We start from the raw sequence: 19,916 nt of genomic DNA, 5'->3' as shown, positions 1-19,916 counted from the left end.
ACAGTTGTTGGAAAAATGACTTGGGTCATGCACAAAGTAGACGTCCTAACCGACTTGCCAAAACTATAGTTTAACAAATTTGTGGAGGGGTTGAAAAACAAGTTTTAAATGACTCTAACCTAACTGTATGTAAACTTCTGACTTCAACTGTAAATTAAAAAAAAAATATTAACCTAACATGCAACAATTTCAAAGGTTTTACAGAGTTACAGTTCATATAAGGAAATCAGTCCTAATCTAATGGATTTCACGACTGGGCAGGGGTGCAGCCATGGGTGGGCCTGGGAGGGCATTTTGGCCAAATATTTGGCAGCCATCCACACCTACTGGGGAGCCAGGCCCTGACAATCAGGATAAGTTTTTCACCACAAAAGGGCTTTATTACAGACAGAAGTACTCCTCAACAATCCCGCAGGTGAAGAAGCCTGATGTGGAGGTCCTGGGCTGGTGTGGTCTGCGGTTGTGAGGCCGGTTAGACAGTGCAAAAATCTCTAAAAACGACGTTTGAGGATGCTTATGGTAGGGAAATTAACTTTCAATTCTCAGGCAATAGACGTGTTGTGTCAACTACATAAACTCAGCAAAAAAAGATCAAAGATGATTCGTAAAAATCCAAATAACTTCACATATCTTCATTGTAAAGGGTTTAAACACTGTTTCAGTGAACCATAAACAATTAATGAACATGCACCTGTGGAATGGTCGCTAAGACACTAACAGCTTACAGACTGGAGGCAATTAAGATAAGTTATGTCCACTTGGCCTCGGGCGCTGTACTGCAGCGCCAGCTGTGCCATCAGAGTCCCTGGGTTCGCGCCCAGGCTCTGTCGTAACCGGCCGCGACCGGGAGGTCCGTGGGGCGACACACAATTGGCCTAGCGTCGTCCGGGTTAGGGAGGGCTTGGTCGAAAGGGATGTCCTTGTCTCGTCGCGCACCAGCGACTCCTGTGGTGGGCCGGGCGCAGTGCGCGCTAACCAAGGTTGCCAGGTGCACGGTGTAGCCTCCGACACATTGGTGCGGCTGGCTTCCGGGTTGGATGCGCGCTGTGTTAAGAAGCAGTACTGCTGGCTGGGTTGTGTATCGGAGGACGCATGACTTTCAACTTTCGTCTCTCCCGAGCCCGTACGGGAGTTGTAGCGATGAGACAAGATAGTAGCTACTACAACAATTGGATACCACGAAATTGGGGAGAAAAAGGGGTAAAATTGAAGAAAAAAAAAGTTAGGACAATAAAGAGGCCTTTCTACTGACTCTTAAAAACACCAAAAGAAAGATAATCAGGGTCCCTGCTCATCTGCGTGAATGTGCCTTAGGCATACTGCAAGGAGGCATGAGGACTGCAGATGTGGCCGGGGCAATAAATTGCAATGGCTGTACTGCGAGACGCCTAAGACAACGCTACAGGGGGACAGGACGGACAGCTGATCGTCCTCACAGTGGCAGACCACGTGTAACAACACCTGCACAGGGTCGGTACATCCGAACATCACACCTGTGGGACAGGTACAGGATGGCAACAACATCTGTCCAAGTTACACTAGGAACGCATAATCCCTCGATCAGTGCTGACTGTCCGCAATAGGCTGAGAGAGGCTGGACTTTGTGCACAACATTTGAGAGAAATAAGCTTTTCAATCTAGTTTTATTTGTCACGTGCCGAATATAACAGGTGTAGTAGACATTACAGTGAAATGCTTACTTACAAGCCCTTAACCAACAATTCAGTTTCAAGAAAGTGTTTACTAAAATAAACTCTCTTTTAAGGAAATAATTAAAGAGCAACAATAAAATAACAGTAGAGGCTATATACAATGGGGTACCGGTACAGAGTCAATGTGGGGGGGGCACAGGTTAGTTGAGATATTGAGGTAATATGTAGGTAGAGGTAAAATGACTAAGCATAGATGGAGTAGCAGCAGTGTAAAAATGGGGTGGGTTGTCAATGCAAATAGTCAGTGTAGCCATTTTGATTAGCTGTTCAGGAGTCATATGGCTTGGGGTTAGAAGCTTTTAAGCCTTTTGGACCTAGACTTGGCACTCTGTATCGCTTGCTGTAGGGTGGCTGGAGTCTGACCATTTTTAGGAGTTTCCTTTAACACTGCCTGGTATATAGGCCCTGGATGGCGGGAAGCTTGGCCCCGGTGATGTACTGGGCCGTACGCACGACCCTCTGTAGTGCCTTGCCGTCGGAGTCCGAGCAGTTGCCATACCAGGCAGTGATGCAACCAGTGCTCTCGACGGTGCAGCTGTATAACTTTTTTGAGGATCTGAGGACCCATGCCAAATCTTTTCAGTCTCCTGAGGGGGAATAGGTGTTGTCGTGCCCTCTTCGCGACTATCTTGGTGTATTTGGACCATGTTAGTTTGTTGATGTTGATACCAAGGAACTTGAAGCTCTCAACCTGCTCCACTACGATGAGAATGGGGGCGTGCTCAGCCCTCTCTTTCCTGTAGTCCACAATCAATCTAATTTTGTCTTGATCATGTTGAGGGAGATGTTATCCTGGCACCAGACTGCCAGGTCTCTGACCACCTCCCTATAGGCTGTCTCATCGTTGTCGGTGATCATGCCTACCACTGTTTTGTCGTCGGCAAACTTAATGGTGGTGTTTGGCCATGCAGTCATGGGTGAATGGGGAGTACAGGAGGGGACTGAGCACGCACCCCTGAGGGGCCTCCGTGTTTGTTATTACTGTGGCAGATGTGTTGTTACCTGTCCTTACCCCCTGGTGGCAGCCCGTCAGGAAGTCCAGGATCCAGTTGCAGTTGTTTAGTACCAGGGTCCTTAGCTTATTGATGAACTGTGAGGCCACTATGGTGTTGAACGCAGAGCTGTAGTCAATGAATAGCATTCTCACATAGGTGTTCCTTTTGTCCAGGTGGGAAAGGGCAGTGTGAAGTGTGAAAAAACATTGAGACTTCTTTTAATATTAGATTTTGTGCACCAGATGTTATTTACAAATAGACACAAACCGCCACCCCTTGTCTTACCGGAGGCAGCTGTTCTATCTTGCCGATGCACGGAAAACCCAGCTAGCTGTATGTTATCCATGTCGTCGTTCAGCCACGACTCTGAAACACAATATATTTGTTTTTAATATCCCATTGGTAGGTTAGTCTTGATCGGAGATCATCCATTTTATTATTCAATGATTGCATTTTGGCTAATAGGACTGATGGTAGATGCGGATTACCCACTCGCCGTCGGATCATTACAAGGCCCCGATTTCTCTGTCTCTTCTTCATGCGAATGACGGGGATTTGGGCCTTGTCCGGTGTCTGAAGTATATCCTTCGTGTCCGACTTAATGGAGAAAACGCACACAATAGCACAGTTGGTTAGGAGCCCATAAAACGGCAGCCATCTCCTCCGGTGCCATTGTTCAGCTTTATATGCATATTGAACATTTTGTTTTAGTTTTTTTTATCTCATGAAACATTTTGTTTTTTATATTTTTGTTCAGTGTACATCCACTCTAACATTCATTTCACTTATGGCAACTCATGGCTTAGTATAGTCTGTGTACATCCCAAATGGCATCTTTCCCTATTTAGTGCACTACTTTTAACCAGAGCCCTATAACTAGTGCACTATATAGAGAATAGGGTGCCATTTGGGATGTAGTCTATATATCCAACATCTACAGAATCTGACCATTTTGGGCTGTGGGGATAGAAAAATACCTCACTTGAATGTTTTTATAATGTGGTGTATGTCTCTAACAGGCGGGATAATGTCCAGTTTCTTAATGGGCTGCTATGACCCGAACTCTAAGAAGTGGTGCACCGTGACCAAGTGCTCCGGAGGCTACGATGACGCCATGTTGACCCGACTCCAGAAGGAGCTGGACATGATCAAAATCAGCAAGGTGACTCAAGCAGCTTGGGTGGGGACTGCCCGACAGTTCACTCTTGAGTGGCCTGTTGGAGAAATAGGGTTTTCTGAATTCCAACTTGGGCCCTCAAATTCAAATCTGGACCTTGAAGCCACTTCCACTGCTTTTTTTTCATTCTTCCCCTCAAATCAGGAACTAATTTAGACCTGGGACATGAGGTGGGTGCAGTTGATTATCCGGTAGAACAGAAAACCAGCAGTAGTCCGGACCTCGTAGGGTAAGATTTGAATACCCCTGACCTAGGGACTAGGCACGCCTGAATAGGCATAAGCAGTATGGTGCAAATTTCACCAAGTCTATCAGAAGTCAAGATGGAGCGATTACCATGCTGTTTAAACCTATTCACTCATTTCAGATATACAGCAGTGCCTAGAGGCTAGGAGGGTATTTAAAATTCACAAAGTATGAGGACTGTTCTTTAATGTTCATGTGTACATCTCATTTCTGTATCCAGGAACCCAGTAAAATCCCTGGCTGGTTGAAAATCATCAAGAACTATTACCCTGATTTTATTATCCGCGATCCTGAGGTGAGATTTAATATTGTTTAATGCATTTTAATCTCCCACTGCATTTTATTCAGAGACAAAAATTGTGAATCTCCAGACTTCTTTAGGCTTTTCAGTTAAGTTAGGCTCTCCATAGTGGAGTGGCAGGTAGCCGAAAGATTGCTGGTTTGAATTCCTGAGCTGACTAGGTGTAAAATCTGTCGATGTGCTCTTGAGCAAGGCACTTCACACTAATTGCTCCTGTAAGTCGCTCTAGATAAGAGCGTCTGCTAAATGACAAAAATGTGAATGTGATTTAGATGTGGCTTTGAGTCATTTATACAGTGGCATGTGAAAGTATTCACCCCCCTTGACATTTTTTTCCTATTTTGTTGCCTTACAAATAATTCCAGGTTGTAACCTGGAATTCGTGGATTTTTGGGGAGTTTGTATCATTTGATTTACACAACATGCCTACCACTTTGAAGATGAAAAATGTTTTTTTTGTGGGAAAAAAACCCAGAACTTGAGCGTGCATAACTATTCACCCCCACAAAGTCGATACCTTTTGCAGAAATTTCAGCTGCAAGTCTCTTGACACATCTAGCCACTGGGGTTTTTGCCCATTCAAGGCAAAACTGCTCCAGCTCCCTCAGGTTGAATGGCTTCCGCCGGTGTACAGCAATCTTTAAGTCATACCACAGATTCTCAATCGGATTGAGGTCTGGGCTTCGTCTAGGCTATTCCAAGACATTTAAATGTTTCCCCTTAAACCATTTGAGTGTTGCTTTAGCAGTATGCTTAGTCATTGTCCTGCTGGAAGGTGAACCTCTGTCCCAGTCTCACATCTCTGGAAGACTGACACAGGTTTCCCTCAAGACTTTCCCTGTATTTAGCGCCATCAATCATTCCTTCAATTCTGACCAGTTTCCCAGTCCCTGCTGATGGAAAATCATCCCCACAGCATGATGCTGCCACCACCATGCTTCACTGTGGGGATGGTGTTCTCGGAGTGATGAGGTGGTGGGTTTGCGCCAGACATGGCGTTTTCCTTGATGGCAAAAAGCTCAATTTTAGTCTTATCTGACCAGAATTCCTTCGTCCATATGTTTGGGGAGTCTCCCACATGCCTTTTGGTAAACACAAAATTTGTTTGCTTATTTTTTTCCTGGCCACTCTTCCATAAAGCCCTGCTCTGTGGAGTGTACGGCTTAATGTGGTCCTATGGACAGATACTCCAATCTCTGCTGTGGAGCTTTGCAGCTCCTTCAGGGTTCTCTTTGTTGCCTCCCTGATTAATGCCCTCCTTGCCTGGTCCATGAGTTTTGGTGGGCGGCCCTCTCTTGGCAGGTTTGTTGTGGTGCCATATTCTTTCATTTTTTAAATAGTGGATTTAATGGTGCTCTGTGGGATGTTAAAAGTTTCAGATATTTTTTTTATAACCAACCCCGATCTGTATTTCTCCACAACTTTGTCCCTGACCTGTATGGAGAGCTCCTTGGTCTTCATAGTGCCGCTTGCTTGGTGGTGCCCCTTGCTTAGTGGTGTTGCAGACTCTGGGGCCTTTCAGAACAGGTGTGTGTGTGTGTGTGTGTGTGTATATATATATATACTGAGATCATGTGACACTTAGATTGCACACAGGTGGACTTTATTTAACTAATTTTGTAACTTCTGAAGGTAATTGGTTGCGCCAGATCTTATTTAGGGGCTTCATAGCAAAGGGAGTGAAAACATATGCACACACCACTTATCCATGTATTTATTTTTTAAATACTTTTTTTCACTATGTCCATTACATGAAATCCAAAATGAAAATCAATTAAAATTACAGGTTGTAATGCAAACAAAATAGGAAAAATGCCAAGGGGGGAGAATACATTTGCACGGCACTGTACAAGGAAGCTATAAAGTCTCAGCTTTCTTAAGAAGTATATCACTGTCTTATTTATACTGTTATCATCAGCATTTCTATAATTACACATAAATGTAACTACTATTCATCGCAGGGCTGATCTGATCTTTATCAACTTCCATACGTGTCATGAACAGATCCATACGTTATCAAGATTGACCAATCTGTGCAGCACCTATAGCTCTAGCCAGCCCTTGTGAATAAGATACTGATAGGAAGTAATTGTGTATATTTAGACCGTCCTCCACCAACGTTTCTACTGTTATCACATTTTACGTAACTATTCAGACCCTTTACTCAGTACTTTGTTGAAGCACCTTTGGCAGCAATTACATCCTCGAGTCTTCTTGGGTATGACTCTACAAGCTTGGCACACCTATATTTGGGGAGTTTCTCCCATTAATCTTGCAGAACCTCTCAATCTCTTTCCGGTTTGATTGGGGAGCATCACCTCACTGCTATTTTCAGGTCTCTCCAGAGATGTTAAAGTCTGGGCTCTAACTGGGCCCCTCAAGGACATTCAGAGACTTGTCCCGAAGCCACTACTGCGTTGTCTTGCTGTGTGCTTAAGGTCGTTATCCTGTTGGACGGTGAACTCTGGAGCTCTGTCAGTGACCATCAGTTTCTTGGTCATCTCCCGACCAAGTCCCTTCTCCACCGATTGCTCAGTTTGGCTGGATGGACAGATCTAGGAAGAGTCTTGGTGGTTCCAATCTTCTCCCATTTAAGAATGATGGAGGCCACGGTGTTCTTGGACCACCATGCTGCAGAAATGTTTTGGTAACCTACCTGAGATCTGTGCCTCAACGCAATCCTGTCTCGGCGTTCTACTGACAATTCCTTAGACCTCATGGACTCCACTCCAGTTGTAGAAACATCTCAAGCGTGATCAATGAAAACAGGATGCACCGGAGCTCAATTTCGAGTCTCATCGCAAAGGGTCTGAAAACGTATGTAAATAAGGTAACCTGTTTTCGCTTTGCCATTGTGTGTAGATTGAGGAATTTACTTGATAAATTTTAGAGGCTGTAACAATGTGGAAAAGTGGAATGGGTCTGAATACTTTCCGAATGCACTGTAGGTGATGGGGTACTAAACTTCTGGAAGACCTATTATCCTTTTCCTGCCTCTAACTTTTCCTCTGTATCTGCTGCTAAAACCACTGTCAATCTTCTGCCTCTAACTCTAGGAAACTATTTTAGTTTCCTCCGTCGTTAATCCTGCACTCCCTCCCTCTGCGGACGACTTCAACCACTTTGAAAAGGTTCACGACATCTCAAACACTTGACTAAAGACCATCCGTATCAGTCTTTCCTTTCTTTCCAAAACACTCTCCAAAACATCTTATTGACCCTAACCAGTCAAGACGGATCACTCAACCGAGACTGCTCTTCTATGTCACGTAGGTTCTCCGTACTGCCAACGCTGACTCATCCTCCTCGATCTCGCCGCTGACTCCAACACCGTGAATCATCAGATCCTCCTCTCAGGGCTGGGTGTCTCAGGCTCTGCATTCTCTTGGATTGTATCCTACCAGGCAGATCGCTCCTACCAGGTGACGTGGAGAGGATCTGTCTGCACCATGTACTCACTCCTGGTGTCCCCAGGGCTTGGTTATAGGCCCTCTCCTCTTCATACAGCAAGTCACTCCGCTCCGTCATATCCTCACATGGTCTCTCCTATCATTGCTATGCGGTATACACTCAACTACTTTTCTCCTTCCCCCTTCTGACACCCAGGTTGCGACACGCATCTCAGCGTGCCTGGCAGATATCTCAGCTTGGATGTTGGCACACCACCTCAAGCTCAACAAGACGGAGCTGCTCTTCCTTCCGGAAGGCCTGCCCGCTCCAAGACCTCTCCATCAATGTTGACAACTCCACAATATCCCCCTCCGAGTGCAAAAAACCTTGGCCAAGACCCTGTGGTTCTCTGCAAACATCAAGTTCTCCCATGTCACTCAGCATCTGCTACAAGACCATGGTACTTGTCTGTGGAGCAGCAAGAGGAACTGCCCCTCCCTAACTTCAGACTATGCTCAAACCCTACACCCCAACCCGAGCACTCCGTTCTGCCACCTCTTGTCGCTTGGCCCTCCCACCCTTACGGCAGGTCAACTCCCGCTCAGCCCAGTCCAAGGTCTTCTCAATCCTGGCACCAGCTTCCCCTGAAGCTAGGACAGCAGAGTCCCTGCCTATCTTCCAAAAACATCTGAAACCCTACGTTGACGAGTATCTTAAATAATCCCACAGCACCCCCCACCCCAAACAAATGTACACAATGGCTACTTTGAGGAAAAATGTACTTACTGTAATGTGTGGTTGTCTTACCTAGCTACCTTAAGATGAATGCACTAAACTGAAGTCGCTCTGGATAAGAGCATCTGCTAATTGACTAAAATGTGTTTTGGGACGCAGCCTGAGTTCTACTGACTTTTTCCTCTGTCTCTCTCCCTGAGATAGAAAGCGCCGGTGTGGGAGATCACGGGGGCGGAGTTCTCCAAGTCGGAGATGCACACCGCCGACGGCATATCCATCCGCTTCCCCCGCATGACGCGTGTCCGTGACGACAAGGACTGGAAGAGCGCCACCAACCTGATGCAGCTCAAAGTAAGGAACACCCTGATCATGCAACTATGTAGGGCTTCTATTGGATTTTTTATTTTTTTTCAATCTGTAATGTAAAACCATTGAATACTTATTTATAGGTGCTCTGTGCAATCAACTTAATATCCATGTAGAAGTAAAGGATAAAAAAATGTGATCAACAATAAACGGTACCACTTGGTCAGCCGTTGTCTTTTAGTCAAACAGATACGAATACAGTGGAACTTGTACTATAATTGTGTATCGGTATTCAAATGGCAACCAAAATGTGTTAAACACAGATGGCATTGAGTGGAGTCTTTTCATTTGGTTTGCTGCTGAGGTGGTTTTGGTGTGATAAGGTAGTCTTTTGAGCTGAATAGACCTTCATACGCAATAGCTCAAACTCGCATCGAGTATTTTTGTTATGACATCTCTACTATATAATACAAAACCTTTCCTGTCATAAATGGTTGGTGTACGCAGCACAACTATTCCTCAAAGATCATTTGCATATCCCCAGTAATACTAACTTCACAACTTTTGTTTTTCTCCCTCAGGAGCTCTTCCGCATCTCCAAGGAGAGGTGTGACTTTGAAGTGACAGCAGGGCCCTCCAAAGGAGGTGAGGATGACAAGGGCTCTTCAGGAGACAGTGGGAGCAACTCTCCACCCTCCACCTCCCAGAGACCAGTCACTCCCAGAAAGACCAGTGAGTACCATAGACATGGGTCTGGTCTCTGGTATGTAGATGACGCTTTTACTCACCAATAATGCAAACAAACACTATGAACATATGTCAATAAGTATGTGTATATGCATGGGTGCGTCTGGCACCCATTTCCCTATGGGAAGCGGATATGTATATATTTTTGGGGAGCAAAAAATATTAACCGTTTTAAGATTTGAAAGTAACGGTTCTGTTCCGGAACACTAACGAACTTTCGTTTCAGGTTCTGTTCCCTGAATCGGTTCCAACTCGACTCTTAATATATTTTGATTCAATGTGATGTTTCCATTACCTTAGGCACAGGCAACAGCAATACCCCCAAAGCTAAGGCAGTAAAGACAGAGCCTCCCTCCCCTGTTCCAGCAACCAAGAGGAAAATGCCCGCAGAAGAGCCCAGCGCAAAGAAGGTACCCTACACTCAACCATAGCAACTGGTGTTATCCTATTTGGCAGTAGGGTGCTGCATAGGTGAACCATGAAGTAGCATCAGTATACTTTTTTATTGGGTCATTACATTTCTCACATCCAGAATAGATTTCAGCCTTGCATCCCGCAAAATGTATCTGGGCTCTAATGTATTCCAGGTAAAGACGGAAACTGTCCATCACAGTAATGGACAAAGCAAGACTAAAATGGCCCCCTCCATGTTGGCAGAACCCAGGAATGACAAGGTGGTTGCTTCATGGTTTCTGTTCCATTTGTCACCAACTGTGATTTACGCTCAAATTATTCTAAACAAAAGGTTCTAACAAGACATGCTAGTAGATGAAATATTAGAACATGTTTATTTATTATTGGATGATCTATCTGTAATACTGTATTTAGTTAAAGGTGCAATCTGTAATACTTACTGTCATTTTAATAAATTAAACTAAGGATTGTGTCTTAAAGACTTCCTGCTCTCCCCAGACTCTACTGGACATTTTCAGTGGTGTGAAGCTTGTCCTGCCAGACTCTGTGCAGGACCACACCAAGCTGCGGCGCTACTTTGTGGCCTACGACGGGGACCTGGTGCCGGAGTATGACGCCGCTTCGGCCACACACACCCTGACTGAGCCCGAGGAGGACAGCCATGCCCAGAGGGTCACCCCCGGCTGGATCTGGGAGTGTATCCGCAAGAGACGGGTGGTGCCTCCCTGCTGATGAACATGAATTACACCCCCCGAACACTGGTGCGATTTTGAAGTGTGTTGGTTTAACAAACAATGGACCATTATACGCCGATCATGTTTTACAGCTGAGCTTGATCCAAGCTAAAAACCGATATAAACTTAGTTGAATGTTGCTATGAATGATATAACCACAGGACCAGATCATGGGATATTGTGATGGTCATGGCAGAGTATGATTAGAGTTAAGAAAGATATAGGCCTAACTACGTCAGGCTAGGAATAGTATCTGTCTACTATGGGCTGAGTAATGTTTCCATCCATGGATCTTTCTATTTATTGTTTCCAGTCTTTTTTTTGTATCCGAGTAGCATTGGTTCAAATAAACCATAATTACTTAAGATAGACTATCAGTTTGGTTTCTGCAATTGTGTGCCCATGCTGTGTGAACGGGTTAGGTCCAGCTGACCTACCTCAAAGCCAAGGTTCTCACTTCAAACGGGGTTCCTTTGATCGAGTGTGTAGTGTAGATAACAATACTATTAGGACGAGTTAAAGTAGTTTGGACATGTCCAATGATACAAATCATGAAAGTAGACTGCCATAGTATCTAGGAGAGGGCTTCTTCTAACAATGCAAGATGGGGGGAAAAAAGACTAGCAGGATACTGTCACAATTTTTTTAAACTTTTTTTTTTATGGCCAAGTGGAACACTAAATTGGGGTTTGTTAATTTTGTAAACCAGAGTGCAACCAGGTGACAAATCTATGATGTCAGAAATATCCTTTAATTCACACAATACCTTTGATGTGCTAATGTTTAAAATAAACTGGTTTGAATATCCTTTTCTCCGTTTTCTTCCATTTGATACCTAATGAGCACCACCATGGATGTTGAGGCCTAGCTGGGCTCAGTGTTCTCCAGCTTCCTCTTTCCTGACATTCCATACAGCTGTTCTTCAGACCTGCCCCAGCACTGCAAGTCAAACTCTTCTTTCAGATGACAAGGCTAAGAGACAGAACAGGTTAAATCTCCATTCAGTTTGATCCTATTTGAACACATCTCCAGTGCAACAGCACTCATTTTGCAGGAAAGGATTCCATATGACATCACATTTTTGGGTTATACCACAGATTTCCATCTCACAGAACTGAGGCAGAAAATGTAATGAGGTCCATTATTTTCAATCTTATTTGGACAAAGAATGAATACTAACATGGACAAGCCCATGTCAACACTTCACCTGTCTTGAGGACTTGGCCAAAGTGGCAGTGCGTACACTAGAACAAGTGGATCCCGGCCTCTCGAGCCGTTGCAGTAGAATCCGAATTCTAGGTACGTGACTCCACGTTTGGCCCATTCCGGCTTTCAGCTGCCCATTGCCGTCTCTGGTCACAGTGTTTGTCACCTGAGGGTACATGATTCTTATCACTGTGGCATTTGATTGGGCTCATAGCACACTTGTATTTATTATGGATCCCCATTAGCTGCTGCCAATTTTAAATATTACAACACATTGTGTGGCCTGTGTGAACCTCGCTACACACGTACAGCCTAGGCTACCAGTTAGCATGGTTTGAATCGGACTCTCTCCAACCTTTCATGTCTCAAAATAACCCCCCCCTTAGTGTAGCTGTCCGAACAGGACCAAAAAAAATAGTTCAGCAGTTGCCCTCACCAGAACGGCTACATTGAAGTCTTTGGCGATTGTCTTCAACAGCCCTGCCACTTGCATCATCATGGACATGCCTAGAAATTCCAATCACCAAAGGTCATTATATAAATAGATAATGCTAAAATTGCCTTTATCAAAACCACAATGGTGACTCCCTTTGCAGAGTACAATTATGCCATTCTCTTCATTAAATCAATTATGTTCCACTGGCTGTCCTTTTATACAGTGTGTTATCAGAAACTATATCTTAATGTTATTAAGATATGTGATAAATGAACAGGTATAATCTACTTAAATATAACATGAGAAACTTTTCATCATAGTACCTTCATTTTGTTTGCCTCCCAGTATGGGAGAAATAACTGCTGACACTGAATCCACAATTACAGCTTTGACTGAGCCACCTCCCGCAGATGCCTGTAAAATATGACAAGATGGATGCAAGAATGATTGAATTCAGTTATGTAAAAAAAATTCAGTTGTCATTATAGTTATCTTAAAACTACCTCAATTTAATTAATATTTCAGCAACATCAAATACAGTCCATCCCAAATGGCACCCTATTCACTATATAGTGCGCAACTTTTGACCAGAGCCCTTTGGGCCCAGTCCAAATTAGTGCACCAGTGAATAAGGTGCCATTTGGGGGACACACATTCAAAGGAGTACCTGCTGAAGTCCAACGCATCGAAAATGATGTAGACAGCCGAGTAACGAGAAAATGTCAAACACTGGAAAGACCTGGATTCTCTGAAGAGCCTCCATCTGCACAACAACGGGTAAGAACTGTGTGGTGAGAATTGTTTTGATGAAAATGAATGTTAATTCAACTAGATTTATTGTCACAGCCTCTTCCAGCTCACCTGTTCTTCTATATTGCACGACTTCGCTTGGAGCATCTGAAGCAAGCGACTTGCCGACAGTCCTCCTGTTGAGTCAACATATATGACGCTCTGCTTCAGTTGGTAAGATATATTCACTGCAACACCAAAACACACCTAAAAGAGAGGGAAATGTAGGCAGCATAAACATGTTGTACTCAATACAGTAGTGATACCAGCATCCATTGGGTCATTCTATGAAAACCAACCACACTGATAAGTAAGGTGTAAATTTGCCAATGACATGATATACAATTGTGGGAAAAAGGTCACCTGGGTTTTTCCACTTCCAGGGCCTCCTGCCAACTCTGTGAGCTCTCCTGTGTACAAGCCAGAGTCTAGAAGCTTATCTAGACTGGAAGAAAACAAACACTATCATTCACCAAGGCTATGAAGTCCTGCCAGGTGCTAAAACCAACCCATCAAGTCATAGTACAATAATAAAAGGGCAATTCAGTGGGAAAGTTAACCTGAGCATGCAAAATACAGTTAGTCATTAACAAATGAAACCACTTTCATAATTATCCTTAAGGTCTTAATGTCGGAGTGCAGGCTTAATTTGACCAGGTAGCCCTTTCCACTCACAGCCAGTCATCCCGTATACCGGTTGAAAATAGGAAATTGTCATTAATAAGCGACTAATTTGTTCTCCGCTTCACAGCCTTTATGGGTTTTGACTCACAGCCATTAGAAATTTGAGCACCAAGTAACAAGAAGATGCCCCCACCTCTCCAGCTAGTTGGGCTTCTTTTGCACATGTTGTATGACACCGCTTTGATGTCATACAAGCAAACCACACACCCATGAGTCCAAATGCACACTTCACATTTTCCAAATTTGAAAACTCATGTCATTAAAATTATCAACGTTCATGATCGCTATGTTTGATCCACAGTTACAAGGATGACATGCGTTATACCCTGGGTTGTCCTGAACAGAATGAGCCTATGTTTGGCATATTGTGAAGAAAATCTACTGCAGAACATGCACTTGAATGCACTCATGACTCCATTCTATGTATACCAAAATTACAAATCGGTTTGTCTGAAGTGCCTTTTGAAAGCCTAACACTAAGATCGTATTTTATAACTTAGCTTCAAATTAAGCCCACCTGACCCAGATTGCAAATGTATAATGGTACGCTTTTGGATTGCATAAAACAAGAACAGTAATTGTGTGATGTTGGGGACACAGAGCTGTATTTCAAACAAAAAAACTACAACTGTGCTTGCGTCAGTTCCTCAATAGCAAAGCTAGGAGAGGTCAAAAAAAGCACCTTATAGTTGAAGGCTCTTTCCTTGTCATAAAAGTTCATTGAAATGACTTTGGAACTGTGCACAGTTTGGAGAGGTGTATGGTCACTTGGAGACAGCAGTTAGTCCTTTCACTAAAACCCTTGTACCTTTTTTTCCCCTTCTATCTTGCACCTACTCCAAAATGTGAATGAATATTTTTATTATGTTACTGAATGTATCCAGAGTATTTTCAGATTTCTTTATAGACAAAATGCTGCCGAAGGTACAGTAAATTTAAAATACACAATCAAAAGTGTAATATTTGGATTCAGTCTTGTTTCAGGTGAACTGTTGTCCTTACCTTAGGTCTGATAATGTCCCCATAATCTCCAAAATGTAAGTGTAAGGGGTTAACGTAGAAAATTGCATGCATTCAGGCTATCCTGTAATTATATAGTCCTAAATTACTATGCCTTCAATTGACATTTTAGACAAATATTTCAGACGACAACAAATGTGTTATGATTGATTTGAATGTCTATTTCAGACTTTGTGTGGTGTAACATCCATAACAGTAGTTTTTCCTCCCTAAAGTATTAATGGAAATGACAGTATTTTCTAAATTACTGTTTGTGTTCAGCCAAGCCTTCCTTCGAAATGGCTTACCATGTTTTGACCTAAGACAAACTCACAGACTTATGCTAATATGTTCAATCTTCTCAAAAAGCTTATCCATTTCATGTAACATCCATAGCACCTCTTATTTGCTATATTTCTCCAACATGCTAATATTTATAAGTCCGCTTTTTTGGATATACACTCCCCCCAAGGGGTACTATAGACACACACATCAAAGTTTCATATATATTTTGTTTGTTCATGCTGTTAGACATTAAAGTTGAGATTTTGCATGCAAATGTAACAGGAATCGCCCACAACCTTAATTGCCCATTGAAACAGAAATGTGTCTTCTGCTGTCTGTTGTAATACCATCACATAACCGTGATTTACATTGTTGTGTATGTATCCGGTCTTCCCCTGTCATCTGGTGTATGTACCATGTTTAGCCAAACTAATGCTTGTAGTAGCACTGTGTGTGTTAGCCTGGGACAAACTACTAGCCTATCCATCTGGGGATCAGTAGGGCTCAATTTGTTTTTATTTTATTTTAGAACAAATTCTTATTTTCAATGAGAGCCTAGAAGAAGTGGGTTAACTGCCTTGTTTAGAGGCAGAACAACAGATTTTTACCTTGTCAGCTTGGGATTCGATCTTGCAACCTTCCGGTTACTAGTCCAACGCTCTAACCACTAGGCTACCTGCCGCCCCAGGGGTTCAATTTGATAAGTAACAATCTTTTAACAGTGCTGCATTTTGATATGATTCAAGCACATACAGTTAGGTGGGAGTCATTAAAACTAGTTTTTCAACCACTCCACAAATGTCTTGATAACAAACTGTAGTTGTGGCAAGTCGGTTAGGACATCTACTTTGTGCATGACAAGTAATTTTTCCAACAATTGTTTACAGACAGACTATTTCACTGTATCACAATTCCAGTGGGTCAGACGTTTACATGCACTAAGATGACTGCCTTTAAACAGCTTAGAAAATTCCAGAAATTGATGTCAAGGCATTAGAAGCTTCTGATTTGCTAATTGACATCATTGGAGGCAATTGGAGGTGTACCGGTGGATGTATTTCAAGGCCTACCTTCAAACTCAGTGCCTCTTTGCTTCACCTCATGGGAAAATCAAAAGAAATCAGCCAAGACCTCAGAAAAAAAAATGTAGACCTCCACAAGTCTGGTTCATCCTTGGGAGCAATTTCCAAACGCCTGGAGGAACCACGTTCATCTGCTCAAACAATAGTACGCAAGTATATATAAACACCATGGGACCACGCAGCCGTCATACCGCTCAGAAAGGAGACACGTTCTGTCTCCAAGAGACGAAGGTACTTTGGTGCGAAAAGTGAAAATCAATCCCAGAACAACAGCAAAGAATCTTGTGAAGATGGCAGCCCATTCTTGCATAATCAATGCTTGGAGTTTGTCAGACTTTATGGGTTTTTGTTTGTCCACCCGCCTCTTGAGGATTGACCACAAGTTCTCAATGGGATTAAGGTCTGGGGAATTTCCTGGCCATGGACCCAAAATATCGATGTTTTGTTCCCCGAGCCACTTAGTTATCACTTTGCCTTTTGGCAAGTTGCTCCATCATGCTGGAAAAAGCATCGTTCGTCACCAAACTGTTCCTGGATGGTTGGGAGAAGTTGCTCTCGGAGGATGTATTGGTACCATTCTTTATTCATGGCTGTGTCCTCAGGCAAAATTGTGAGTGAGCCCACTCCCTTCGCTGAGAAGCTATACCTGTTGGCATGACACAGGACTGATGGTAGCGCTCACCTTGTCTGCTCCGGACAAGCTGTTATCCGGATGCCCCAAACAATCGGAAAGGGGATTCATCAGAGAAAATGACTTTACTCCAGTCCTCAGCAGTCCAATCCCTGTACCTTTTGCAGAATATCAGTCTGTCACTGATGTTCTTCCCAGAGAGAAGTGGCTTCTTTGCTGCCCTTCTTGACACCAGGCCATCCTCCAAAAGTCTTTGCCTCACTGTGCGTGCAGATGCACTCACACCTGGCTGCTGCCATTCCTGAGCAAGTTCTGTACTGGTGCTGCCCCGATCCTGCAGCTGAATCAACTTTGGCAGACGGTCCTTCCACTTGCTGGACTTTCTTGGGCGCCCTGAAGCCTTCTTCACAACCATTGAACCGCTCTCCTTGTTCTTGATGATCCGATAAATGGTTGATTTAAGTGCAATCTTATGGGCAGCAATATCCTCGCCTGTGAAGCCCTTTATGTGCAAAGCATTGATGACGGCACGTGTTTCCTTGCAACTAACCATGGTTGACAGAGGAAGAACAATAATTCCCAGCACCACCCTCCTTTTGAAGCTTCCAGTCTGTTATTCGAACTCAATCAGCATGACAGAGTGATCTCCAGCCTTGTCCTCGTCAACACTCACACCTGTGTCAACGAGAGAATCACTGACATGATGTCAGCTGGTCCTTTTGTGGCAAGGCTGAAATGCAGTGGAAATGTTTTTTTCAGTTCATTAACATAGCAAAGAGGGACTTTGCAATTAATTCAATTTTTGGGGGGGGACAAAGATTGTAATTTTTTGAGAAATGTCCTCTGGTCTGATGAGACAAAAATATAACTGTTTGGTCATAATGACCATCATTATGTTTGGAGGAAAAAATGGGGATGCTTGCAAGCCGAGGAACACCATCCCAACCGTGAAGCACGGGGGTGGCAGCATCATGTTGTGGGGGTGCTTTGCTGTAGGAGGGACTGGTACACTTCACAAAATAGATGGCATCATGAGGATGGAAAATTACATGGATATATTGAAGCAACATCTCAAGACATCAGTCAGGAAGTTTAAGCTTGATCGTAAATGGGTCTTCCAAATGGAAAATGACCCCAAGCAAACTTCCAAAGTTGTGGCAAAATGGCTTAAGGACGACAAAGTCAAGGTATTGGAGTGACCATCACAAAGCCCTGACCTCAATCCTATAGACAATTTGTGGGCAGACCTGGAAAAGCGTGTGCGAGCAAGGAGGCCTACAAACCTGACTCAGTTACACCAGCTATGTCAGGAGGAATGGGCCAAAATTCACCCAACTTATTGTGGGAAGCTTGTGGAAGGCTACCCGAAAAGTTTGACCCAAGTTAAACCATTTAAAGGCAATGCTACAAAATACTAATTGAGTGCATGTAAACTTCTGACCCACTGTGAATGTGATGAAAGAAATATAAGCTAAAATAAATCACTCTCTACTATTATTCTGACATTTCGCATTCTTAAAATTAAGTGGGGATCCTAAATGACCCAAGACAGGAAATTTTAACTAGGATTAAATGTTATGTATTGTGAAAAATTGGTGAATGTAAAATTCTGACTTCAACTGTAATTATCGACCCTCAAGACTTTATCCAATAACTTTTGTCTCATGCTAGACTTCTTCTGTTTTTTTTTTTTATACTCATCAAGACTACAAGCACTTGACTGGTTTTGGCTGATAGAAAGTCCCTCAGACAGTTTCGATGTAGGGCCTTCAATGTGATGTGCAGATTCTCACCTAGGATTGCCAGTGGAGAGGATGGCTGTTGAACTCAGCAGGTCTTCATATAGATCAGCACCTGATACAGGGAATGCTGTGTGCTGGGCAAGGAGCACTCTGCGTATAGCCAGCAGGGCCTGAAATGCAAAGTTAGTCTGTGGCCAAAAGTGTTTAACATTGTCTCATTATAGAAACGAAGTGGTTGCGGATCCAACTTTATCAGGATATTTTGTCTGCAGCAATAAAAGATCTGGAGCTTCCTGAGGCATCTGCGCATCACATTAATTCTCTACGCGCAGAGAACCGGCTACTCAGGGGTTCTGACTAGGTGGAATACAGCTACAACCAGAAGTAACTTGTTCGTAGGAGGTTAGGAGGACTTACGCAACAGGTTAGTACCAGGTCAAACTCATTCCACGGAGGGCCGAGTGTCTGCTGGTATTCACTCCTCCCTTGTACTTGACTAATGAATTAAATTGACTAATTAGTAAGGAACTCCCCTTACCTGGTTGTCTTGATCTCCATGGATTGAGTTTGACACCTCTGTATTAGGATAATTAACGGAGCAGGTTAGGATAATTAGGTTAAGATTAGCTCAAATGTTCTCCTAACCTGCCAAGGCACGTCACTTCCGGTCGTAGCACTACTCCATCTTGTCACAACCCTACTCAGGCGAATGGTCATGATGCTCGTTTAATAAAGTTAGATCAAAGTTGAATCAACGTCTGCAAGATCACATAATGATTATAGAAATGCATTATTTCATGCATGTTTTACCTTATAGGACACGGAACATTTTTGAGCAAGGTCTTCTGTATTTGATGACACCAGATCTTCCACTTAAAAAAAAGGATAATGCAACTTTGATTGTATTGTTATTGTATTATTATTATAATACTTTGTCATACCAACATTGCCACATCAACTAGCTAGTTTAAACAGAGTAAACTAATTGATTAAAACCCACGTACCTGTTGTAATGTCTGCTGCTCGTAAAGCCACAACCAATTCTTCACTCAATCCAGGACACATGCCATCTCTGAGAACAACCATGGCACATAGCTAGCTAGGCAGCTAGCAGTAGCTATGTCCAGAAAGAAGCTAGCAAGCCGTCCACTGTAATGTGAGATGTCTAAATGGTTACATGGTCTACGTGCACTTCAACTTTACAGTTTTGACAAACTATCCATGGTAGTTTGTTATGCTTACAAGTTTTTGAAAATATATATAATGCCACTATATTTTCGGAAGCTATTCCAGAGAAAGTGGTCG

General features: G+C 43.3%; 2 protein-coding genes across 4 annotated transcripts in view; one reads left to right on the top strand and one right to left on the bottom strand.

Moving 5' to 3' along the window:
- lig3 (ligase III, DNA, ATP-dependent) overlaps positions 1-11,564 on the top strand; it is a 24,086-nt gene extending 12,522 nt beyond the window's left edge. For 2 of the 3 annotated variants that reach the window (XM_042309116.1, XM_042309114.1), the window contains exons 15-21: positions 3,727-3,869; positions 4,351-4,425; positions 8,761-8,907; positions 9,444-9,594; positions 9,910-10,019; positions 10,197-10,283; positions 10,504-11,564. In XM_042309116.1, the coding sequence (XP_042165050.1) occupies positions 3,727-3,869; positions 4,351-4,425; positions 8,761-8,907; positions 9,444-9,594; positions 9,910-10,019; positions 10,197-10,283; positions 10,504-10,755 (965 nt within the window). In that variant the 3' untranslated portion in view covers positions 10,756-11,564. The remainder of the gene's footprint in view (positions 1-3,726; positions 3,870-4,350; positions 4,426-8,760; positions 8,908-9,443; positions 9,595-9,909; positions 10,020-10,196; positions 10,284-10,503) is intronic. The other variant, XM_042309115.1, reaches the window with a different exon arrangement.
- Positions 11,490-19,916, bottom strand: part of rad51d (RAD51 paralog D) — a 9,587-nt gene continuing 1,160 nt past the window's right edge. Inside the window, exons 2-11 of the mRNA XM_024393610.2 lie at positions 19,616-19,760; positions 19,422-19,483; positions 18,663-18,781; positions 13,552-13,633; positions 13,261-13,395; positions 13,067-13,162; positions 12,723-12,813; positions 12,400-12,470; positions 11,965-12,129; positions 11,490-11,729 (exon numbers count right to left, since the gene is read on the bottom strand). Coding sequence (XP_024249378.1) covers positions 11,622-11,729; positions 11,965-12,129; positions 12,400-12,470; positions 12,723-12,813; positions 13,067-13,162; positions 13,261-13,395; positions 13,552-13,633; positions 18,663-18,781; positions 19,422-19,483; positions 19,616-19,697 — 1,011 coding nt within the window. The 5' untranslated portion in view covers positions 19,698-19,760 and the 3' untranslated portion in view covers positions 11,490-11,621. The remainder of the gene's footprint in view (positions 11,730-11,964; positions 12,130-12,399; positions 12,471-12,722; positions 12,814-13,066; positions 13,163-13,260; positions 13,396-13,551; positions 13,634-18,662; positions 18,782-19,421; positions 19,484-19,615; positions 19,761-19,916) is intronic.

Source organism: Oncorhynchus tshawytscha, linkage group LG30 (genome assembly GCF_018296145.1).
Source record: "Oncorhynchus tshawytscha isolate Ot180627B linkage group LG30, Otsh_v2.0, whole genome shotgun sequence".
In the NCBI taxonomy this organism is placed as follows: Eukaryota; Metazoa; Chordata; class Actinopteri; order Salmoniformes; family Salmonidae; genus Oncorhynchus; species Oncorhynchus tshawytscha.
Note: the sequence above shows the minus strand (reverse complement) of the source record. Positions and strands in the feature narration are given on the sequence as shown.